This window comes from Lygodium microphyllum, chromosome 28 (assembly GCF_053477565.2).
Source record: "Lygodium microphyllum isolate KBCC chromosome 28, Lygodium_microphyllum_v1.1.10, whole genome shotgun sequence".
Taxonomy (NCBI): domain Eukaryota; kingdom Viridiplantae; phylum Streptophyta; class Polypodiopsida; order Schizaeales; family Lygodiaceae; genus Lygodium; species Lygodium microphyllum.
The window spans coordinates 119,250,614-119,276,669 of record NC_141162.1 but is presented as its reverse complement, the minus strand read 5'-3'; the positions used below and the strand labels follow the sequence as shown (position 1 = coordinate 119,276,669).

The following is a 26,056-nucleotide window of genomic DNA, read 5'->3' as shown; positions in this document are numbered from 1 at the left end:
AGTTTGAATTAGAATATGAGGAATCATAATCTTTACAAGTCTTTGATTGAGAAGCACCAAGCCTTCTCTCCACTCTCATAGCGGCCCTAATCATAGTATCCAGTGTATCATTTTGACCAATCTCCACATTAGCAATTGGATTCTAGATTTTACCCCTCAGACTCTTGATGAAATAAGTAATTTGCATCTCTATTGATGGTGCATCTAAAACATCCAACCTATTTAGCAGGTTCTTAAACTTCTAAGCATAATCTTCAACCAACATATTTTTTTGTTTAATCTTCTTAATCTTTCTCAAGATGTCTCCAGGCATTTTATCCTTCTTGAACTTGCCTAAAATTGAGGAGTATCTTGATATTTAGGAGGTAGTATTATTTCCTCATCATCTGACAAACTTGGCATGCTTGAAGGAGTTGGAGGAGATTCTATTAGTGGGGGAATGGTATACTATTGAGGTACTTGCAAAGGTACCCACATCCTGATAATTCTACCCAACATTTATGAACTGTTATTCATCTAGCCTACCTAATCCTTTTGCTTCCCCTCTATCATTCAGCCTTATAACTTGCTGTTGTTTTCTTGTCAATACTTCCCTTAATTCCCAGTATCTTTTCCTTGTTAAAATAGGGTTTGACAAATATGGGTAATTGTCTGACATATATGCTGCCCATGAAAGGTACCTTGTACGTGTTCAATGCTATTACCTTCTTGCACTCTTGCAACCACTTCCTATAATAATTATGTCCGAGTCTGATGCCTAAATCATGAGAATGGTGCTCATGAAACCAACAGCATTGCTAAAGTCTTATGGCCTCTAAAGATCATAACAAAAATACAAAAAACACAATTCTGCCTGAAACAACACTATTATTGCAAATGACTTCCTAAATCAATTTGTAGACATATTGAACATTTAATTTTCAAGATTGATGTACAAACATTAAATACATATTATAATGATTTGAAAACACTTTTCTCCTAAAAAGTATCAATTAGATTACTATCATCATAACCATTCCTAAATAAATAACTTGACATAGATAGCATTAGTTTTCAAGAAACAGAGATAGATTGCTAGAATCAGACATATACAACCTTGTTTAGATGCTATCCTAAAGATTTTCATATTTTCAATGACTAAGTATATGAAAAGATACAATTGATAATGCTCAGGACATGCACCATCCTTTCACATAAAATCACATGACATCCAAGGTCACTTTACATATGCTGATCCCATGAACCTACATGCATACAAGTACTAAGGTGAATGATGCAATTTGAGCCCTAACAATATAGATTTCTAGAATATATGATGGAAAAGTTAAGGCTCACTCATCTTCTTATCAATGTCCATTTGTATCAGTTAGGGCAAGATGGATAATTGACAAGTTGTGTACACAAATATGAGAGGCTAGATGCGATTCAATAAACACATGGGGGAATTGTAAAATGACACTTCAACAAGGACACAATAGCATGAAAGGTGCTCCAAGAACAATTGGGGTGGCCTACCTTGTTTAAGGACGTGGCTTGATTTATAGAGCATTATGACAAGTGTTAACAAACAAAAGTTCCAATTAGGAAAGTCAATATGGAACTAACACATTGTTAATCCTTTGAGAAATAGAAAATCAACTTTATTACACTTGTAAGCCCTACAAGTTAGTACTCTAAAAAACGATATGTAGAATTTCAATTGACTATTTGAAGAGATGGTCTAAGGCTAGGGCCATAAGAAAGAGCAACACTCATATCACGACAAAGTTGTGGGAGAAAGTCATATCTAGATTTGGCTACTCCATTGAAATTGTGAGTGAACAAGGAACCCACTTCTTGAAAAGTGATTAAGCATCTTCTATCCACATCCATGGCCATCCATTGGAAGTCATCTCCATATTATTGATAGGAAACCTTCAGGTTGATTCCACTGTCAAAATATAAGGCAACATACTCACAAAGACTATTTCAACATCTAAAAATGATTGGACCAATAGGATAATGGCAAATCTTTGGGCCTATTGTATGGCCTATAAGACTACAATAAGTTAGATGCCATTCTAATTTACTAATGGTATAGATACCATTATCGCCATTAAGTTTCTAATTGCCAGTCTAGATTGAAGTATGAAAATAGTATGACAATGATGAAGCTTTGATCAAGCATCTTAAGGAAGAACAATGCCTCTTAGAAATAATGCTCATATGATTAAGGTTGTTCCACATCCACTCTACTAGCAGATTAGGCACGAGATTCTAGAAGTGGATGAAATAGGTTATTCCAATGTAGTCTCATGAATAAATTTTATTCCCCATGCCATCCAAAGTATGAGCCTCCAATCCAACTGAATGTTATAAATATCCCAAAAAGTATCCCAATTGATGAAATGGCAATACCATCTACTTCAAGGTCCAAAGAATAGCAAAAAGAGAGGTCATATTAGATACTCTCATTGATGAAACCTCTAATTAAGACTTCTAGCATATGGTGCTTGGGATAACTAGAACTTATGTTTTTATGAATGCAAAACTCAACTTGTATGGGTGTCAATCATATTCTTTACTAGGGAATTGCAAAGTAATGGTTAGTTTGGAAATTGAGAGTGTCTCTATGCTAATATATGCATTATCTAGCTTTGTGTGACGATATTAAAAATGAGTTTTTGCTTGGTAGGACCATCAAATTTTAGGTGAACTACAATATGGAATACATCAAGAAAAGAATTTACATATGCCTACCTAATGCACACCATTTTTACTTTTAGTAATGGAACTACCCTCAAACCCACAATCTGATCTAGTAAGGGAGTAAAGACTTAGTTGACAAAATTTTTAAAATCGCAAAGAATAAGAAGATCAAACCGCTAATTAGAGACCACTAGTGAGTACGAAATAGTTTTACCCCCAAAGTAGCAAATGCATAGCCTCCCAAGGATGAGGGATGAGCATTGATAATGGAGAAAACTACTCAAAACCTTGCTACTTTGTTTCTTTCTTTGCTTAGGGTCATTATGGTTTTTGTTAGCCCTTTGAGACAATTCTTCTCTTATGTCATGCCATTGTTTTCTTTATCTTATCTATGCTTTGCCCTTGGTTCCTTATGTGTTATTCCTTCCTCTTTACATGTACATTGGTCATTTAGACTAGAAAGGGCATGTGTCTCATCCATGGTAGCTTTGTTAACCAATGTAAGAACTCCACTAAGATCAATGACTTTGGCTTGTTTAGATGAGCTCTTCTTGAAAGCTTGTTTCTAGTCATTGAATTTGACGATACATTTAGGTATTGATAGCATTGAATAATCATTGAAATATCCTCATAAGCATGTCCACTATAATATGGTGAGATTCTCGGTCATGAGAGAATTATATTGTAGATTAGAGACGATGATATTAATGTTCTCTTCAAATATCATTTTCTTATATGTGTGTTCAAGACCCCATTTTAGTTAACAAAGGAGGGGACAATTGTAATGCTCATTGATGTTGGTAACTTTGAGAGAACAAGAGTAAGAAGCTAGACATTGAAGAGTCTAAAGACATCTTCTACCACCTTTCATTAGACCAATCATATAGAGTTTTGTGGGGTTATTTATACTCTCAATGGTAGTTGCACTTGTTTTTATTGCCTTCTTATATGACTTGATTTGTTTAGTGTAGAACTTTGAGTTTATTTCATGCTTAGAATGGTATTACTTTAGATCCTTCTACAGCTTGGTATAGACATTCATCTCATACTCCACCTAATCCACTTGGTCAAGCAAAAAATAATGTTATCATGGAGTTTGATGGTGGTCTTGGAGTGTGATGGTGGCCTTGGGATCTTGCCATCTATAATAGAAATGAATCCTATTGAAGTTGAAATTGCAAGAGCCTATTTAGTTCCTAGAATTAAGAGCAAACCAAATTCTGCCCTTGAGGCTAACTAATGTTTTACCTCAATAGTAATAGGAGCCTACTTAGTGCATAGAACTAATTGTGAGCAAACCAATTTGTGCCCTTGAGGCTAATTGGTTTTTTATCTCAATAGTAGCTCACTAAAAACTCTAGCACTTTTCATAAATCCTAATGAAAATCCATAAACTTTACAACTCATGCACTATTCATCTCCTAGCAATGTTTTGGGTGCTTGACAAACTCTATTATGGGGTATTTTCAAACCCTATGCAAAAAAATTCAAGATTCTTTTGAAAAGTTACAAGTAAAATGGACCAAGAGTAGTTCTTTAGCTCAAATCACGAGGTCTTCCTCTAACACAATAGCTCAAAATCGTTAAATGGACAAGTTAGAATTGTTGATTCAATTTATCTATTGGATTTTAGGCATGCTTGAAGGTAAAAAATAGTTCTTTTCCTCATTTGTGTTATTAATTAGCCTCTATGACTTATTCTTTATTTATAGGAAGCATTTAAACTAGTCAATTTCCATCATTGCTTGTCAATAATATTTCATAGAGTTAAAATATGTTCTATAGGGATCTAGAGTATAGTTTTAGATTTTTTTGGTCAAAATGAGTCTAAAAACTAGTAAATTACTTCTATTTGTTCTCTTCTTTCTATTAATGGGATGTGAGTAAATTATATCCATGTGATAACCATCATGAAGTGCCACTGTGCATTGTCTATAATTTTTATTATTTATTGAGTTTTACAACCTCAAATTGAAGACCATGGTGGAATGTGTATTCCTTCAAGCATTCCCATTTATCTTACCTCAATCTCACTTTTAAATAGATAGCTTGCACTTCAAGCTCCAAACCATCTAGTTCTCTCCTCTCCTCTCCATCAAGAATCAAAGAAAGCATAAGAAGCTCAAGAAGTTATTTGTAGTACTTATGATTGCTCACCACTCTCGTGAAATATGCATCATGCATCAATGGTCTCTCTATCACTCTCTTTTTTGCAGAAGAGAGCAATGCATCATGCATCATTCATCAATGGAATGTAACCAGTAAATTTGAATGAATTTCTACAACCAGTATACTTGCACCATGATGCATCATGATAAGGAGCATGATGTTCTAAATCTCTGTAACCTGTAAACTTTTGAATTTCTAGAATGATTAAATATGCACCTTGATAATCGTGCCATAATTGTATTTTTGGAATGATGCATCATGTTCTAAATTTTTGGAATGATGATAATCTGAATTTTTGGAATGATTAAACTTATATTGCTCATGCCATAATCGTGAAATATGCATCATGCATCAATGGTCTCTCTCTCTCTCTCTCTCTCTCTCTCTCTCTCTCTCTCTCTCTCTCTCTCTCTCTCTCTCTCTCTCTCTCTCTCTCTCTCTCTCTCTCTCTCTCTCTCGTACAAGAGAGCAATGCATCATGCATCATTCATCAGTGGAATGTAACCTGTAAATCTAAATGAATTTTTGCACCACGATGTTCTTAATCTCTGTAACCTGTAAATTTTTGAATTTTTGGAACAATTAAACCTGCACCATGAAGCATCATGATAATCATGCCATAATTGTATTTTTGGAATGATACATCATGTTTTGAATTTTTGGAATGATGGCAATCTAAATTTTTGGAATGATTAAACTTGTATTGCTCGTGCCATAATCATGAAATATGCATCATGCATCAATGGTCTCTCTCTCACTTGTAAATCTGAATTTTTGCAACCTATTACACCTGCACCATGATGCATCATGATAAGGAGCATGATGTTCTGAATCTCTACAACCTGTAAACTTCTAAATTTCTGAAACGATTAAACCTGCACCATGATGCATCACGATAATCATGCCATAATCATAATTCTATGCATCAATGGTCTCTCTCTCCCTCTCTCTCTCTCTCATGCACATGCATCAATGGTCTCTCTGTAACCTAAAGTTCTGCATGGAATGTGCATAAAGCATGATGCATAGAATTTTCTAAATCATGATAGACTTGCCCTATCCATATGCTAAATTTTTTGAATTTGGGTTTATTAAATTTGTTTATTCTCTATTTGCTCTTGTAAATAAGGAGCTTCTATGCATCATGGTACAAGAGTTCTTATGCATCATGATAGGGGCAAATGCTAAAGCTCCTAAATTTGAGTTTAGATCTATTTATTCTATGTGGCAGGGTTTAAAATAAGGAGCTCCTATGCATCATGGTAGAGGAGTTATTATGCATCATCATAGAGGAGTTCTTATGCATCATTATGTTTTAAATAAGGGCCTGTCATATCCATACGTTGAAGTCCCTGATTTTGGGTTTATATCTATTTTTTCTCCATTTGGTGTTGAAAATAAGGAGCTTTATAAGGCGATGAACTAACAATGGTGGATCTGTTATGAAACACCCCCTATGTTTATCTAAACATTATTGTTGTAAAGGGGCTAAATAGGCATAGTCTCTTCCCTAAGAAATCTTTAGGCATGTGTACATAAGCAATAGATGAAACTTTAGGCATGTGTACATAGTTGTTTCAAGAATATGTGTCTCGTAAAGTTATGCACAAATATTAGATAGGTGGCATCATGGTATAGCCAAGCTCATATTACATATTTGCAAAGTAAATTATGTTTTTGTAAAAACCTAAGTAGATTCTAGTTGCTTGACAAGTTTTGACATATTGTAGTTAGTTTTCATTAAAGCTATTTTAACTTTATAGTTCATAGTTTAGTAGTTAGGTACAATTGTTTGACACAAGCAATAGAAGTAGATGGCATGTGTTGGTGGACTTGGGCGGCCGTGTTCGGGTGTGTAATGGCCCTAATTATACAATGATTATTTATACAGATTGTCTCATAGAGTTATGTGAGCACTTGTTATGCATATAAATATATTTTCTCGTAAAGTAATGCATCAAACAATCATGCATACACAAATCGTCTCATAAAGCCACATAAAGAACAAAAAGTTATGGATAGAATAAAGTTATTGAGCAATAAACCTATTTGTCAATTCACGTATTGTAAATGATGGATCAATTTTCATGGGTAAGGTGTTCCAAGCCAAAGTGTGGGTGTTCCAAGCCACATTCCAATCCATAGTGTGGTTGGTAGTATTCCTGTAAATGTGTTTTCAAACCGCCCTCCTTTGATCAATCCTCGTCCTCCTCGATTTGCACCGTTCCAATGACCAAGACAATTAGGTATAGAGGGACCCACAACAATACACAATAATGTAATTCTTCGTCCAATTGCACATAGTCCTCAACATGGCCCTTCGGCACCACCACAACAAGAACCACAAGCAATAAGTTCTTGTGATGCAATCCATGACACATGTGAAGAGGTTACCTCGTTCAGACTCAAGAACCAATGGTGCCATCTTCCGAGAATGCCAACAAGGAGTGTCCACAGCAAACTTCATTAGAGTTTAATGCACGATTGGAATGTTTTTCAACATTCAGACCTAGGAAAATGAAGCACAGACAAAGCTCTGGGACAATATTGTCTACTAGGCGATTGTGCTTATCTTGCATGCTTTTGGATGCTTCTTTTCAAACAACTCCACTTCTCTTTTGGAGATTGTACACCATGTGCTAGAGATCACTAAGAGCTTAATTTCTAAAATAGCTAGTTGATTATAATTACCATACCATACTTGGAGATCAAACTTGAAAAATATGCAAGATTTTTTGGTTGTAGCAAGAGTTTCCAAATGTGGGACTCTTTTTTTTTTTTTTTTTTTTGGTATTTCTAGTGTAAATGATCATGTTGTAGCTATCATCAAGTAGCCATCTATTTCTCTTTGGTATCTTAGTTAGGGCACATGTGTCAAAAGGGAATGCAAGTTCTTTCTCATTTGTTGGACTTGCATGCCTTCAATTTTATATTTTTTAAACTTGTGGGCATTGTGTTTATGCTAGGCAAACTAAGGCATCCCATAAACTACATATTGAATAGAATAGGTGACCTTCATGGTTGGTCCATAGTGATGTATGTGGACCAATGCCTACAATGTCACCTAGAGAAGTGTCATATTAAGTGATGTACATTGATGATGCAACATGAAATGCTTGGGTCTATCCAATACACACAGAAAGTGATGTGCTAGATCTCTTTTAGAAGTTCCTAGCACATGCTAAAAATCAGGCTAACAAGAAGCATAAATGCTTATGCATAGATAATGGTGGTATGTGTCTAATGCTTTTAAAGAGACTTGTGATAAGCATATAATTAAGAGAGAGTTGACAACCCCTTATATTGGTACCCAAAATGGTGTTGAAGAGTGCATGATTTAGATTGTACATGAAAAGTCCTTTGTATATTGTCTAATGCTAGTTTACCACAAGAATTTTGGGTTGAAGCTATAAAAACATAATTTCATTGTATTAATTGATTTCCAAGCAAGCCATTGATTGAAAAGGTGTCTACAGAAGCATGGTTTGGCAAACTTCCAAACCATGTTAGAGTCCTTGATTATGAGGCATATATGCATATACCCAAAGAGAAGCATCAAAAGATTAATTCCAAGTCTCAAAAATACATATATTGGATATGGTGATGCAAGTGAGATGGGATATAGACTATGGATCCAGAAGGCAAGAAGCTTATATGTAGCAAAAATGTTAATATTCATTAAAGATTAGACCTACAATAAACTAGTGAAAACGGTTGGGGTATATAGGGATATCTTTCAGGATGATGGACATGTGTATTAGCCATGTGAGATGCTAGAAATGGGCAAGTTGTTGGTAATTAGCTTGCAAGTGAACAAGAGCTACCACAAGGGATTATGGCTGAAAATCTAGAGTCATGGGCTACGAGAGTCTCTTATCCTCTAAATCAATATGTTCCTTTTATGGATTATGTTATTCCTCCACTGATTGTGATGAGGCTCATGCTATCAAAGAAGTTATAATGCAATATTATAAGCTTAAGTGGAAGAAGGCTATGAGACAGAAATGGACTCTTTTATCAAGAATTCTACTTGAGAGTCGATTCCATTGCCAAAAGGGAAGAAAGCTCTTCCATGTAAATGGTTTACGAGACAAATGTCACTCTAGGTGATGCATTGCCTAAGCATAAGGCACGATTAGTAGAAAAAGGGGTTCAAGCAATGAAAGGGATTTGATTTTGATGAGATCCTTTCACCCATGGTGAAAATGGCTACTCTTTGTGCATTTCTTGCCTTGGTTGCCAAAGAGGGCATGGATATTGTTCAAATGTAAGTCAAGGTTATTGCATGGAGATCTTTATGAAGACATTTATTTGAATTGACAACTTTGTTAGTGTTTGTACAAGATGCCACGAAGAATTGAGCTCATGCTAAAACACAAGTTCCTTCTCACGTTTAGAGGCAAAGTTGTAACTAAAATCTTGTTGACAAAATTCAAGGAACCTCTTGAACTATAGTATTGTTGTAGCACATATCTAGTTCATGATTTAAGATTAGCTTTGGACTAAATTCTAGGAATAGAAAATAGGTCTCTTGACCATCCTCTTGCTAGTATATCATTCAACTAAAGAACAAACTACAACAACATGATGTAGACAAAGAGAGGAGACCAAACAAGGCAAGCAAGAATAGGAGTTGAATGTGCTTAGTGAACAAAGGAGAGGGGACATTAGAAAGCAGAAAGTAGTAGAAAGTGTGAAACAAACCAAGATTGCAACCACATGATCAAATAGAGAGCATAGAGGATTGGAGAGGATTCTTGTGAATGATTTGTCTTACCTTAGGCTGGGTTCAGACGAGCGGCAACAAAGATATATGAAAGGGGTGTGCTTTTGATGTGGCATCTCCCAAATGGTTGAGACTTCCCTTCTCTTTCCGCCAAACCTACCCTCTTTCTACCAACCCCTCCCCCTCGGAAGAGCCTTGGCACTAAGAAAAAACCTCTCTTTACCTTCTTGTAGCACATTGTGCCTTCGGCTTTATTATTCGCACAAAGGAGGTGGAAGGTTGGTCATGGTTTGCAGTGCTATTGCCTCCGTCTGAACCTAGCCTTAGTTAGGGACAATAAAGCACTTGAGACAACCACCTCAATTGTTGTTGCTCAAGACACCCCCATGTAAGTTTCTGTGAAACCACCATTCTTGATTAAGATAGGACAGGACATTCCTCAAAATAAGAAGAATCACAAAAAAGTGATCCAAGCAATGAGAAAACACATTCGACTGCTATCGACCGATATCTCCATAGATGTGTTAAATAGACTTAAATTGAATGGAAATAACAACAGGGCGTTACTTGACCTTGTTAAGTAAAGAATTGGAATATTATTTGGAAATATTTTGGCATTCATACAATAAATACAAGTTTTCTGAACGAGGAGTGGAGCATGGATCATGAGACGGGAGGGGTATTTCCTATCAACAAACCCTAGGCAGTGGAGAGAGCAGGCACCACCAGTACACTTCTTGGATCAAACCTCGCTGTCAAGGATGCCATCAGATCAGGAGCTAAAGTTGTATCTAGCAGGTCTTCCAACTTGAACACCATGTCTTCTGTGGCTTGGACTTCTCCTTCACTTGCCATGTCCTGTCCTTGGTTCCCCTCGTTTACCCCTTGCCTCATGTCCTCACCTTGGTTGCTGACGAATGCTTCATCACATGCAGCCAAGAAGTCATACATGGTAGCTACAGCGCGCTCACTCAGGTCAGACCCTTCAAAACCATCCAAGAATCTGATCTCATTTGTGGTTTCTTTGTCCTCCAAGGCGGCATTTCCTGGCAGATTGCTCATTTCTGGGAGAGGATTTGTACAGGGGCCCCCAGGTCCTATGCTGTTACAGGCCTCTCGAGCTTCTCCTTCTATGCTGTATTGATCTCGGTCTTCCCTTTCAACTGAGCATGGCAGCACAAAGTGCTGAAGCGAGAGCACGCTGTGATCGCTGCATCCGGCACTGATTCCGGAGCCTTTATTTGCTTCGGTACTCCTTGGACAAGTGTCAGTATTGCTCGCTTGTGTACTTCCGCTTGATTCTTTTCCGTTGTCCTCGGAAATTTCTTTTCTTCTCTGCTCAACCTGTATCCTTTCCATAAGTTCCTGAAAGCAAACACATGCTAGATTAGAGAGAATGCAGCCTGCCTCTCGTCTATTTGGGAACTTACCTTTAAAAGTCCATCATTTCTTCATCCTACACCACATTCCCCAAACCCCCTTCTTCGCATGGCACGGATGCGGGGTGGTTGGAGCTGCAGGCAATGTAAAAACCCATCGTTTGTTCATCCTACAATACATTGCCCAAACCCACTTCCTAGCACGATATCGATGCAGAGTGCTTTGGTGCTGTGCTAGGCAATGTAAAAATCCATCGTTAATTCGTCCTACAATACACTGCCCAAACCCACTTCTTAGCATGACATGCATGGAGTGTACTTGTTGCAATAGGCAATGTAAACGGCTGTTATCTGGACAAGGTTCTGTCGGAAAACAGAAAACAAAGCAAACAGGATGGGGTTTTCTTTCCTTGAACGTGAATGTCCTTCGATGTAGAGACAAGACATGCCAATGTATCCATCAAGGAAATGAGCCCTTCTAAGAAAATGTGGCTCAATTGTAGCATGGCATGGATGTTATATGGCAAATGAAATTGGACAACAGGGAGCTGTCATGTAAATGTGGAAAACGGATGTGCTCTGTGTCAGGGTCATTTTCTCACGGACTAACGTTTTCAGGCTAATGGATTAACATTATCAAACTCAAGTTCTTCGGACCATTCATCAATCTAACAAGCCATTTATAGCGAAGTGCAAAGGCAGCCATCTGTTGAAGTTTTCAGGCTGAGCTTTTGTATACCCAAAACATGCAGTGTACGAGTGAAGTTTAAAGGAAAAAACCATCAATTTTGAAATGTCTGATTGGGTTTTGTCCCATTTCAATCCGATTTCTCTGTAGAATTGCATTTCGTGTCTCCCTGGATTGTAATGAATTTCTCGGGAGTTTAGCATTTCTATTTGGATTTGCATTGTGTCTTAGAGATTCTCCTTGCATTTCTCTCTGGACTTCCAACATCTCTCTCTAGACTTTCGTTATGCTTCCCTTAGGCCTCCATTTCCCTTTGGCCATCCAGGACTTGCAGTTTTGCAGCGTACCTTTATACTGTTCCCTAGACTTCTGTTCCTTTCCAGACTTTTTTCACTTCCCATTTCTCTCTCTGGACTTTCTGCAGGCATATTAATGAACACTAAACTTTGATGAGCCTAAAAGTCTTGTAGTTCGATACGGTTGAAATTAGTGTGACTTAACAAAACCACAGTGAAACATCCACTCCTATTTGCACACATAATAGCAATTACAACCAACTCCAGGATCCCAAGGGCTTCCCTACAAAACATACACCTTATAGAGCATCCTCCTTCTCGATTATGGGAAGTTCTCTGGTGTCCAACCCTGCAAACCATTTTAGAGTAACAATCCAATCAACAACAAACCTCACCCACCTTGTATTTTCGTGGCAGTGAATCGAACTCATTTCCAGGATGTTTGCGTTCCTGGGTGCTATGGAGCGCACATTTTCCTTTCAGCCAGTCCTCTGTATTGTTTGCCAGTTTCATACACACAATTTCTGGCTGCAGCTTTGTGTTGTTTCAAAATACTTGCTCTTTACTAAAGATCTCTGAAGCTATATTAACAAGGAGATCTAGACTTGTATCACGATTGAATGACTCCATATCTGAACACCGAGAGATGCTAGCACTATACTTGCAGTGATGTTCCTTGAACTCTTTTCTTTTGTTCAACAATCTACTCTGTGGTCTAAGGATGGTGCAACCATGGACACTAGTTTGTGCCATAAGAAATGGCATCGCATCAGAAGGTGGTCTTTTTTCCATGTATTGTCCTGAGACCTTTCATGGGTACATATGTTATATGAGTCTGTTGTGACAATGTTCCTTACCTCAGTACCATTCTTGCTCTCAACAATGGCCGCTTGTGACATTGGAGCATAAGTCCCTTCACCTTCTTAGTTACATGTGACCTCTATACTAGATTTGAACTGCATTCAAACTAAGTATGAGCCTTGGGTATGGTGGAAATTGCATAAGGCCAAGTCCTTGGAAATTGTGAATCTCCAAATATTAAATGTGAAACTTTCAATTAAGGGACAAAAGCGTGGTTTTTGACCTTAATTGAAAGTTTGGGTAGGGCCAGTTAGATTTATAAGTTTGGGCCAAAGGCTGGGACAGCCCTTTCAAAATTAAGTTTGGGCAGCCAGTTAGATTTACAAGTTTGGCCCAAAGGCTGGAATAACCTTGCAATCTTGGAGTTGATTCTGGCTGAGAAGACTGAAGTCTACCATTTTGGAGTTGAGGAGGTCATCCTTGGTAACGGGAGAGGTTGGAACGAACCGCAACAACCAATCCCCCTGCCACACCCCCCCACGACACCCCGCCACCCACACACCACTGCCACCTCAAGGTCATCCTTGGTAATGGTGATGAAACTTGCTGATCAGTGCTGATTATGATTTCTGCTGATTAGTGCACATCAGGACTGATTAATGCAGGATTTGACATTGCATGCGGATGGACAACAGTAATTAGGCATGTACATAGTGTCTTATGGACATGCGATGACTATTTGGTCCAAGATAGATTGACTTTGGGCCATGGGGAGCATGCATTGAGGAATCAATGACAAATCCGGGACTGATCTGTAGCACCTAATATTAGCCTCTGTAGTGAGGCATGGTTTGGTGAATGAATGCCTAGTCACATGCGAATTCCATCCTGAACCTTGATCAGCTGGGTGATTAGTTTTCCAAAGGAACAGCAGGTACAACTAGAGTTTGCAATGGGGCATTGTTTATGAGTGGTTGGTCATTGGTAAAATCCATCCTGAACCTTTTGATCAGCTTGTCAATCAAGAGGGGCAAGGCTCCATGAATGAGGTATCACATCTCAATTTTTGACGTAAAAGGCCATGGTTGGTGAGAGCAACTGATGGAAAATGCATTGAAGACATAAAGACTGATCCAAGAGCATTCCAATCAGTTAGTTGGCAATGTGAGGGATCAGTGTTTATGTGAAGAATAGTGGATTTGATAAGAGGGAATCACTTTGTTGCATTACAAGTCACAGTTCATAGATGTGATAGTTGGAAAATGCATGAAGATGAAGTTGGACTGATTTGGAAGAGAATTCATAGAGAATTTGGGGCAGAATGGAGAACTAATTTACAGCTGTGTATCAACGCTTGTTTTCTGCCTAATTAACTAGGGATCATAGGACTGTCAGATATATATGTTCTTGGTAGTTGACAAATATTCCTAATCATCTTATTTCTCGCGTTTTGTATCTTGGATCTTGAAGCTATTGAATGATGTTAAAGAAACACTGCAAGGGGTGCCGGGCTTTGAGGCCAATGAGGCACATTAGGTGATATCGAAGAATGGTTTCAACACCTTTGGGAAGAACTTAAAGTTTGATACATCCTTACTGCCTCCTAATAGCTGTCCAAAAAATGACAAAGAGACTAAAGAGACAGTAGGGTTTGTGGGGAGAAACCCAAAGTGTGTACGGCAAACATTGACAAAGAAGAGATACAAAAAAACACAAGAAGAACACGGTGAGGATACACTGAATCATGCAATGAGAACAAAAGTTGAGACAACAGAGTCAAAGCTCAAAAGATAACTGCATTGTTCTGTTTGAATTAGGCGGCAGCACCGGTGGGAGTCTACACAGTGAAGAGAGCAAAATGTAGTCCTTTGGGCAGTGGGCTATTGAAGTAATCACCGAAAGGTGAAGGACAACTATCAAGGGATTGAATTGTAGTCCTGTCTTGCAGTCCTCTAATACCGTCGGAGATGTAAAAGATGATCACTAGTTGTCGAGATGATGAAAATGCAAAGTGGATGATAATGCTAGCTAGGCAATGGAGTGAGGAGGAAAGAGTGTTGGAGTGACGGAAGAAGAGGGGTGAAAAATGATTGAAGTGGTGTAGAATAAATGAAGTGATTGCCTATTTATAAGCACAAGTTGTCTAGGGTGGTGCACCGCTGTGTGGGTGCTCATTGAAGAAGTGACCAAAACACGGATAGCAGCCCTTTTTGGGTTGTCAATGCGAAACCCTAAATGAAGTGTGTAAACTGAAGAAGTGGTTGCTTAACACCCCTTGTTAGGCCCAAAAAGGGAGGAAAAAAGAGGAGCAAAGAGAGAGACGATGAAGATGTAGAGGATCTTGGAATTCCAAGATTTCCACTTCAAGGGTAACTAGTAGTAAGGAATAGTCGATGGGATGAGTGGTATAACTTGACTCCATCTTGGGAGAGAAGCCATGAGCTCCGTAACTCCATGCTAGAAGGAATTTGAAGGCATCGTCACTAAGTCATGGCTGAATCTCCAAGGCCCCGATCTAGGTGGTATCGAAAGATTGTGGATATGAATAGGAGAAATGATTACTTGAAGGCGGCCATCCCAAAAGAGTAAATGGTGGGTGACAAACTTCATGATGAGTAGGTGCCCCCCTTGAGGGTGCAAGTGCAGGGGTCCCCTTTGAGTGGAAGAAGTAGAAGCCCCCTTGGAGGGCAAAAGGAGTACATTCCCCTTTGAATTCCCCTTTGCGAGAGAGAGGGAATTTAAAAACTCACGGATCATGAATTCCAAATCATTGAATGACAAAGGAAGTGCCATTGATTGCGTCGAAGAAGGTATTTGGAGTATCGCAGATGTTGAACAACTTCCAATGGTGGTCTCATGAAGTTGAGTAGTCGAGGGTGGGGGAAAGGTGAGGTTCAAGTAGAGCCAAGGGTGGGCAACAATCATTCTCTCAATGGAGAGGGGAGTGTAGAGCCGAAGTAATGAAAGGTGTCAAACAACCACTATCTCGTGAAGGAGTAGATTGTTAAGGGAACGATATCCAACAATTGCTGTCTCATGGTGGAGCGGATTGCAAAACCGCGAGTTGTCAAGGTGGCATTCTTGAAACCCTAGGAGTAGAAGCAATCTCCATGTCACAAGGAGGCTATGGTATCGGTTGATCCTCTTGTGGCTCGAAAGGACTTAGTGCACATCCGATGTGTCTTATTGTCTTGAGCATAAAAATTTAAAAGCCAGTGGAGAATAAACTTTGTAGCACAGAAGGAAGAGGTGGCACGGCGAGTGCCTGGGGGTAGATGCATATACTCCAGGGGTGTAGGGAGAAAAGTCCATGTTGGCAAGTATGTGCGGGAATTCCGGTGATGCTAGAGGAGCACCTAGTGGTTTGTTGTCCATCTACCTGTGGAGAAGGAATAGCACCGGATTGCTAACTTGTAAAAGGAAGGGTGGGTGGGAGAGCAAGAGAACGGTATCTTTGTCTCTTGGTGAAGTAGCGGAAACGAAGGGGGAAATCAATAGATGATGCCAAATGTGCAACTTGTCTATGCCTTCTTTGATGTAGAGGATCTTTGTGGCTCACTAAGCATCTCTAGCTTTGATACCATGTCAAAAAAATGACAAGGAGATGAGAGACACATGGGTTTGGGGGGGAGAAAGTGTATGGCAAACATTGCGAGAGAGAAGAGAAACTCAGAAACACAAGAAGAATACAGTGATGATATATTGAATCATGCGATGAGAAAAAAAGCTAATACAATAGGGCCGAAGCTCAAAAGATAATTGCACTGTCCTATTTGAATTAGGCGGCAACACTTGTGGGAATCTACATAGTGAAGGGAGCGTAACATAATCCTTCAAGCAATGGGCTATTGAAGTAGTCACTAGAAGGTGAAGGACAACTGTCAAGGGAGTGAACCATAGTCCTTTGATGCCGTCAGGGATGTGGAAGATGATCATTAGCTGTTGAGGGAGCGAACCATAGTCCTTTGATGTCGGGGAAATGAGCCATGGCAGTGAAACACTAGATGAATGATAACACCTAAGACTTGGGAGCTGCAAACACAAATATTTGGAGTGATGGGCTGCAAAACGTAGACTAGGAACAACCCAAAAGTTGACGACTATTGCCAAGGAAGGTCGTCGGGTGGTAGGAAGCTATTGCCAGGTGCAAGAAGATGTTGTCAGGCAAAGAATGTTGTCTCTAGGTGATGTGGACTATTGACACCAAGTAAAAGGAAGCTGTTGCCTACTGGTGGAGAGCCTCGAGATGGTGAAAATGCAAAGTGGATGATTATGGCAGTTGGAGACCGACGCTTGTGTGGAAAAACTGATGCCAAGCTGGAAAAACCTGTCGCCAAGATGGGGAAGCCTCCAAATGCAGACCTAAAGATGAAAGGGTGCTTAAAGGAGAAGTGAAAGGGTGACCACAAGCGATGCCCTCCAGTAGGGGTATGGGCAGCAATGGAGTGGAGAGGAAAGAGTGTCAGAGTGACGGAAGAAGAGGGGTGAAGAATGATTGAAGTGGTGTAGAATGAATGAAGTGATTGCCTATTTATAAGCATAAAGCTGTGTAGGTGGCACACTGTTGTGTGGGCGCTCACTAAAAAAGTGACCTAAATGTGGACAGTAGCTCTTTTTGGGGCTATCAGTGCAAAACCCTAAATGAAGTGTGTAAATTGAAGAAGTAGTTGCTCAACAATAACAGCATGAAGTAACCCTAGTAATATGAAAATGAACTTCTTAAGAATGTCTAAATTGTTAGCAGAAGGTTTTATACAGCCATACAAATTACACAGCCTGTAATTCTACATTAGCAAGTTGACTAATTTATCATCTGAAAGAATGAAGTAATGTCTCAAATATCTAATCTGGAAATTGATTCTGCATTCTGTAGGAGAGTAATTAATTATCAGGTAGAATTGAAGTCGTTAGGTATTTCTTTGTTGTTATGAGTATAGAGAGTTGATGAGGGTCTGCAAATTACTTTGAAGTCCTGAAGTGACCACATCTGGCATCCTTGTTCACATGCACCTTCGGTACCAGAAGGGTAAAAAGCTTGCAGCAGTTCCTTTGGCTTGAGATGGAACTTTTCAGACCTTCAACACAGTTGGCCAAAATAATATCAGCAGTCACTTCTATCAAGGGGGACAAGAATAAACCCAACACCTAGTGCAAAGGTTACAATGTGATGACAATGTATTACATAGACTTTATTGACAAAAGTAGACATTGTTCCATACCAGATACCAAACAATGCTGCATGAGCCTTTTTCAAAGCTAGCTCCAGTTCTGGACTCTTGCAAAGGTACAGCAGCAAGCTTTTCCATTGCATCCCACTTGCATCACTGACCATGCTGTGAAATATCTTCTTGATGTTTGTACTAAAATCCAGGTTGTTATCTGCAACAAGGTAACTCATGCTAAAAATTTGGACCTTAATAAGGTTTAAAAATTATTATATATTTTAATTCATTATTATTATATTTTCACGTATCTTCCAATAGCTGAAGGAAGGTAACAACAATGTTTCTTTCTTAAACAAGAAAACTGCATCATGATACCCACCTGAGTCAAACCAGATTCTTGTATCAAGCAATTGAGTAATATCTGTGAAGATATCAGAGCCGTTACTTGCTTCTTTAAAAGCTGTCACGATACAAGAAGATACTCTTATTATTTATTTGCACAATTACAAACTTTATGAATCTGAAGACACTTTTTGGAAAATCAATCAGGTAGTCAAGCTAACAAGAAAATTTGTTTGGCTGACACTTGCAAGTGCACGTGCATGTGCACACATGCACCCTCTTTTTTCAAAGATACTCTATTATTTATACACATTAAGTACAAACTTTATCAATGTGAAGACACCTTTTGAATATCAATCAGAGAGTTGAGCAACGATAAAATTTCTTGTGAAACTGGCATGCATATGCACAGCCTCGGTTTAGTTTTTCAAAAAAAAGTTGAATGTACTATGAGAACACAACACAACTCAAAGACACCAAGCACACATGCACATATCATATGTTATATCAGTATACAAATAGGTTGAACACTATGAAAAGGTGCAACCTAACAGTTCAAAAGCATGTTGAAATTATCATATTGAGGTCTATCCAATCCTTTAGTGATGAGGCTGTGAGAAAGAGAGTGTGTGTAATTATAAAAACAGTGGCCTCAAAAGTAGCCAAGTTTTGAAGCTTCCAGATAGTCTAGAGTGTCCAGATGCGCACTTAGAAAAGGAAAAAACATAAGGTTTCAGACATTCTTTTCTGGAGAAAAGAAAATTGTATCAATAGCACCTTAGATAAAATTCCCCTAAAGGTAAAAATGCATTGTATAAAGAAGGATCCGTGAAGAGCAACTGAGTGCATGAAAAGTGCAATGTTTGCATGAATGACCATTTTGGTGGCCTTAAGTGCTAGATCATGAGGGGCTAGTTGAAAGGTGCAAAATCCCATGTTTGCATAAAAGCATCTCTCCTCCTCACATGCTTGGAACCACCCTGCAGCTTCTCCCATCTCCTTTGGAGTATGGATGATCTTTGTTCAAATCCTAGAATCTTTGCAATGGAAACATCCTGAAGGTCAATAGCATGGCTACCAAGCAATGATACTAGCAAATCAACTACCATCTATCATAGTGTCCCTTAGTCCATTGTTCTGCAAGTAATCTGGTGCGGGGTTTCTGCTCTAATGCTGACCAAAGATGAGAAAAGAGTGGCTCCAGTTAAGACCCTCATATCTAACATGCTTTTGCACCTGTCCCCAGCTGCTCTCACCATCCCAGACCAAAAGCACCAGATCTGAACTAATCCAACTGAGTTCCATGGGGGAAGGAGAAGATCAATATGCGTGACACCAGATTGTGCCAGAAAAACTTGATCTGACAAGATGTGTTTGGACAGATCCTCTAAATAGCAAACTCAAACAAAATTGCTTAGTGCAACTCTGGAACCCTTCAAATTGTCTAAAGACCGCCACATCCAGCATAGCACAGCCATGACCCACCTTCCCTTAGCCATTGTCCATCTGGACAGTTCCACCCAGCTGCTTTGCCTTGTCCTGGACAGCTCTGCCCAGGCTGAAAACTACTTCATCAACAGCCAAAACAGCAAGATGAGTCTAGAAACACCCAATCTCTAGACTGATCTTGCTATGCTGATCTTTGGCAGATGAAAAGCTGCATTCCTTGGCTCTCTTTGTCAGAAGTGGGGGCAGTGGTGGAAGTGTGAGAATCTGCTGTAATAGACTGCACAAGCACACGACAGAAGATAAACACTGCAAAGAAAGAAGAACACTGCAAAAGAATTCAAAATAGAGATAATCAAGAAATGGAATCTGTATACCAAGACAAAAGACAATACAAAACTAACTGTGAATCACTGGTTATGGCCACCGGTTCCCTCTATGCAACAAAACTTGCAATAATGGTGTATGCACAGATGATCTGGAGGACGGAGCGACTGGCCAATAAATACGGCCTTACCATGAATTGGTCAGCCAGCAATCTGGTACCATGAAAATAAAGTCAGCCAGGAGCGACTGGCCTATAATACACCCTTACCATGAATTGGTCAGCCAGCAATCTGGTACTTCCCAACCATAATTTGCAGCCATAGCAATGACATATCTAACCATACTCATATGGGATGTAGGAGCAAAGGTTTCTTCATAATCTATGCTCTTTCTCTGTGCATAGCCTTTTGCTACCAATCGTGCTTTGTACTTGTCAATAGTGCCATCAGCCTTGCATTTGAGTTTAAAAACCCATTTTGTGCCAATAGGCTTCTTACTAGGTGGTAAATCCACAAGATCCCATGTAGAGTTAGTGGCGATAGAGTCTAACTCTTCCTGCATGGCCTGCATCCAATGTATGTCTTACTGAACTTTGTCCAAGGAAGTAGACTCATCATCATCTAGCAGTGACCTTATAAATACATGCTCATCACAATTGTCAATCATCTATTTCCATAAAATTAGCCAAATGGGCCCCCCTTGCATCATGTGTTGTATGCCTAGCAACCCTTCTAGTGCATTGAGGTAAGGGGGTATTCATTCTACTCTCCTGGAGAGTGCATAGCAACCATCTAGGGACTGCTTTAGCTGCATTTATAGCAAATCTTTCATATTGTATTGCATCTTCCATTGTGCGAGGCAAACCAAGATCAAGTGCCTGCTGTTTCGGAGCATGTGGTGTAGCAACAACTTGCTGTAATATGTCTGTCTGGCCATTTACAGCAATAGGCATGGACTTCAAAGAAAGTGGCAAAAGACCCTCAAACACATCACCAATGTCATGGGTGGTAGGCATCTCAAATAGATCATGTGAAAATATAGAATTTTCAACAAATATAACATCTCAACTGACCAAAACGTTCTTCCTGTGTGGATCATACAAGCGATAGCCCTTGCTCTCCAAATTGTAGCTAATAAATATGCATTTTATAGCCTTTTCATTGAGCTTTCCATGAAGCTCTTTTGGAAGATGTACATAGGCGATGCATCCAAACACCCGAAAGTAATCAACCTTGGGCTTCTTGCCATGCCAAGCTTCAAATGTTGTGATAATCTTCGGTGCTTTGGTGAGTGCATGATTTAATATATGATTTGTACATTGAAGGCCTTTTAGCCAAAACTTACATGGCAGCCCCTTGCTTTTCAGCACTGTGTATCCACGGGCCAGACGTGCCTCTAAAGCCCCTCTCAACGAAAAACGTGGGCCAGAGAAAGTGACTCCCAAATAGACATATTTCCTTACATGCTCCAGTATGTCTCTCCCAAATGTGAATTGGTACATAGATCTAGTCATCCATGCTGCCAAAGTATTGAAAACCGTGGTTTTGGTCTTTCCAAGGTTCACTGTGAGGTTTTTATCTCTACAAAAGACGTGCAAAGCATCTAGATGGCACTGCAAACCCTCCGGTGAATCTGAAATGAGAATAATATCATCTGCATACAGTAATATTGATATTAGCACCCCTGCCAGGTTGGCTCTAGCTTCTCCTCCTTGGTCTATGTAATCAGACACTTCATCTATGTATAGACCAAACAATGTGGGTGAAAGTGGACATCCTTGTTTCACTCCTATAGTACTGTCAATTCTCTCTGATAGCCCCCCAGGTGCTCGTACATGACCTGTCACTGCCTTATATAATGCATAGACACCCCATCGTATACCCTCTGGTACTCCAATGTCTTGCAATCTCTACATAATGCGTGTACGAGGCACTATATCAAAAGCTTCGCGAAAGCCTACAAAGCAACAATAGATCCTCTTGTCTCGGGCTCGACCCTCCTCAATAATGGCTCTAAGTGTGAGAATATGGTCCAGCGTGGTATATTCTCGTCTGAAACTTGCCTGTTCTTGTGCTCTCTTGCCTTGCATTTCAGCCCACTCACTGAGTTCATGCTCCAATATAGATCCATATATCTTGGCCAAAGAATGACCGATCATGATAGTCCTGCAGTTGCTAGGAATCAGGGGATCACCACTTTTAAATAGTGGAATTATAGTATTGTCTGACCAACTCATAGGGAAACCTTCACATACTGCTCTATTGAACATATGTGCTAATATGGGTGCTAATATGTCACTAGCATGTGAGAAATGTTCTGCTACTAGTCCATCCTCATCCTGTGCCCTCCCATTTTGTAATCTATACATTGCATCCCTAACCATTTTCCTGGCCTACAAGCTTGTGGAGACTGCATAGGTGGCTGTCCTGGCAGGTCATACAACTGTCTCCCATAGTCAAGCCAAGCATCTGGTGATGTAATTTGTATGGGGGGACTGTCTTTCATGAAACATCTTCCATGCGCTCTTGCTGTCCTGCCCCAAAAATAGCTGATATATCTTTGCTTCTGCTTTCGTTAGGTAGTCTTGTGAAACCAGCCTTCCTTCTTGGAATGGGTGGTGATAACCTGATTTAAGAGTTAATTATAGTAATAAATAAATGCACATAAAATGAAATACACACTTTACCATAACATTCTTAGATAGTAGACACCCTGTTGGCCCCAAAATTGGCGTCCCTTGCAGTATTTCTTTAGCTTTCATTCAATTGGAAGGAGTAGAACTCGAGATTCTTCAATCTCCTCCTGCTAACCAATTGCTCTTGCTGTCATAAATGACCAGCAAGCCTTTTGGGTCATTTGTCCCTTGATTCACCCGGGACTTCTTCTCCAATTTGACCCTTGGCTGGCCAAATGTTGCCCCAAATCAATTTGGGATGGGCTGGCTCCTGAATTCCCTTGATAATCTTCAATTATCAGCTGCTGATTTCAGTCCCTTGAGCCTTCAATCTCTGGCATGGATCCCAAGGTGGCTGCTAAACCCTAATTTCTACTGTAAATTAGGGTTTACTACATAAATTACAGATCAGCCCACTAAAAATGGCTGAAATCTCCTCCAAATGGTTGAGAATTGCTGAGAATGACTGAGCATAGGCTGAAGGAGATGAGAGAATGCTATAAAGAGAGAAAATTTTGAGATTTGTCGCGAAGAACTGATCAAAATCAGTTGTTGCCTTGCTGTACCAGCCCCAAACGGACGCACCAACAATAATAGGAGCATCAGAGACTGTGATCTTTAGGAGAAAATGCATCAACAGCAATTGCCAGCTTCCCAAGGTCAAGAATATGCAATCTCCATCACCAAAATGGTCTCTAATGGCTGGGAATTGGTCCCAAAAGCTGGCAGCAACAGCCCAACACCTCTTTCCAACAGCTCCAAAATGAAAAAACGAGATTTTCCTCTCCCTTCAGCCCTATTTAGCCTTTCCCCCACTTGCATGGGAAAGTTTTGCTAAGTGGCAGCTTTCTTAATCAATTTTCAGCAATTTTCAGCCATTCAATTAATTTTTAGAATTACTTAAATTTGAAAATTAATTCAGCTCTTAATCCATGCCCAAAAAATTGACCTTGCCCATCCAAAAATTAATTGCTAAGCCATTTGCAACCCAAAGTGATCCCATGCATTAATTGACCCTTGGACAAGCATTAATCCATTAATTAATGCCTAGTCCCTAGTGTCACCACTGACATTTAATGGCCAATTAATGGTCCTAGGGGCAAATTGACACCAAAATTCACTTAGAATCTAACAAGTTAACTTGTTGCAACTTTTGTCTTTGACACCCATCTTTTTCACAGGGTCCTTTGGCCTTCAATTGTGAAAAAGTAGCTTGCACCTCACATGTGCATCTTTTTATTGCACATTTGATTAATCCTTTAATCAAAGGTTAATTAAAAATAAGCAAAGCATTAAATTTTCACGTCCTCGTGACATCTCGTTTCTTCTTCCGCACAAGACGTTTGAAGAACGCTTTTGCTTGGTGATGTGTTTGAGTGCCTAGCTCCACTTCCCTCTGTAAGCGAGCTCGGGTGACTCTACACTCATCATCATACCGGCTATTTTGGGGAGCAATAGATCGTGTGGGTCTACATCGGGGCAAGGTGTGTGGGAATGCATACATGGCTGATCCATGTATGGCTTTTGCTAAATCCCTTGTACATTCTTCCAACGATCTACTCAAGTCCAACGTATGTAAACTGGTCTGCAGAGAACCGTTGTAGATGTGTGAGGTGTCTTCTGTAAAGTAGTATTTGCGATGTTCAAGGAGGCATGGTGTTTCATGTTTCATATGTACACAAGAGAGCATGAGTGTCAGAATAGCATGATCTGCTGCTATGCCAATTGGCCTCTTAGATATCTTTAAATTTTGGATGTCTGGTATCAATGCTGGTGAGCTCATCAGGTAGTTCACAGCTCTTGCCCCTCCTTTGTGATTCCAACATATCAAATTGTCAGATCTTGGCCATTGTGGCAGACCATTAAAGATGGCTAGTCTATGTGCACTTCCCAAAGTCAATAGGTGTGTCCCATAGGTACTCACTTCTTTATCTTGGGCTCTCCTGTGTAGGCCTATTTCATCTACGTCAATCTCTTTGAACATGGCACTATCATGCATATAAAAGTCACTCTGTCTATCTCCAGTGCATGCATTGAAATCTCCTACTAATAATATGTCCCCAATGCTAGCATATCTCATGATATCCTCATAGAGTACATCAAAGGGAGATCCATCTCGTGTGGCATAGGTAGAATTTGCAGGAGGAAAGTAGCATATTGCAATGAATATATCCCGTGGTCTTCCTACATGTATCCTAATCCATAAATATCGTGCATCATCATCTCTTTTCATTACTTGCACTATCCCTTTGAGGTCTTCCCGGTATAGTATGGCCATACCTCCAGAACCCCTAGTGCTTCCTGGTTTTCTAGCTGCTGGACGAAATGCACTTTCCCACCTGTATCCCCGCACGTCTGGTAGTCAACTACCTTGACATTGGTGTGTTTCTGTGTATATTGCTATATCTATGTTTCGGAAGCTATCTTCAAAGTAACCAGCATCCAAGCGCAGGGCTTCATTACAGTTCCATATTGACATCTGAAGTGTCTCTTAGGCCTCGTACTGTCATGAAGTCCTTTTGTCAGTGATGATGGCTCATCCGTCCCTATAAACAGCCCACTTTTCGTCTTTGCGCACCCAAAGACCCGAAAGTAAGAAACATCTGGCTTGGACCCAAAATAAGCCTCAAATGGAGTCATCCCTTCCACGGCCGAAGTAGGGGATCGATTAAGGATGTGGACTGCAGTAGCCACAGCCTCGGCCCACAGAACCTGTGGGGTCTGTCGGTGCTCCATCATGGTGCGCACCATCTCGATCACACTGCGGTTCTTCCGTTCTAGAATACCATTTTCTTGAGGAGTATTGGTATTGGCAAACTCCTGGTGAATTCCTCTATCTGCACAAAACCGAGCAAATTCATTAGACACAAATTCACCTCCCTTGTCGGATCGCAAGGTCTTCAACTTCCGGCCTGATCGGTTCTCCTCAAAGAGAAGCCAATCCTTGAAGTGCGAGAAAGCTTCTGACTTTAGTGCCAAAAAGTAGGCCCATGTCATCCTGCTGTAGTCATCCACGATCAGCATGAAGTACGAGCTCCCACGCAGGGACTCATTCCTCATAGGGCCGCATAGATCCGTAGATACTAGCTCCATCGGTGAAGTAGACCGCCGCGAAGCTGTGTGGGGAATGGCATCCCTATGCTGCTTCCCCCGTATGCAGGAGACACATGGCTGCTGGCTCACCACTATATCTGGCAACCCTCGAACAAGCTGTCCACGTGACGCCCTCCGAAGATAGTCATAGTTCAGGTGACCAAACCGAGCATGCCATAACTCAGACTGTGACTGTGAGGTAAGAAGAAGAGTAGAGAGGGCAGTGGAAGACTTCAGTTTGTAAATGCCGTTCTCCTCATAT

General features: G+C 40.0%; 1 protein-coding gene across 4 annotated transcripts in view; it reads right to left on the bottom strand.

Annotated features, from left to right (window-relative positions):
• Positions 1-10,282: 10,282 nt before the first annotated feature.
• LOC148011913 (uncharacterized) overlaps positions 10,283-26,056 on the bottom strand; it is a 292,709-nt gene continuing 276,935 nt past the window's right edge. For all 4 annotated transcript variants that reach the window (XM_087670962.1, XM_087670965.1, XM_087670963.1 and 1 more), the window contains 4 exons: positions 18,292-18,372; positions 17,967-18,126; positions 17,711-17,822; positions 10,283-10,948 (listed from right to left, as the gene is read on the bottom strand). In XM_087670962.1, the coding sequence (XP_087527088.1) occupies positions 10,283-10,948; positions 17,711-17,822; positions 17,967-18,126; positions 18,292-18,372 (1,019 nt within the window). The remainder of the gene's footprint in view (positions 10,949-17,710; positions 17,823-17,966; positions 18,127-18,291; positions 18,373-26,056) is intronic.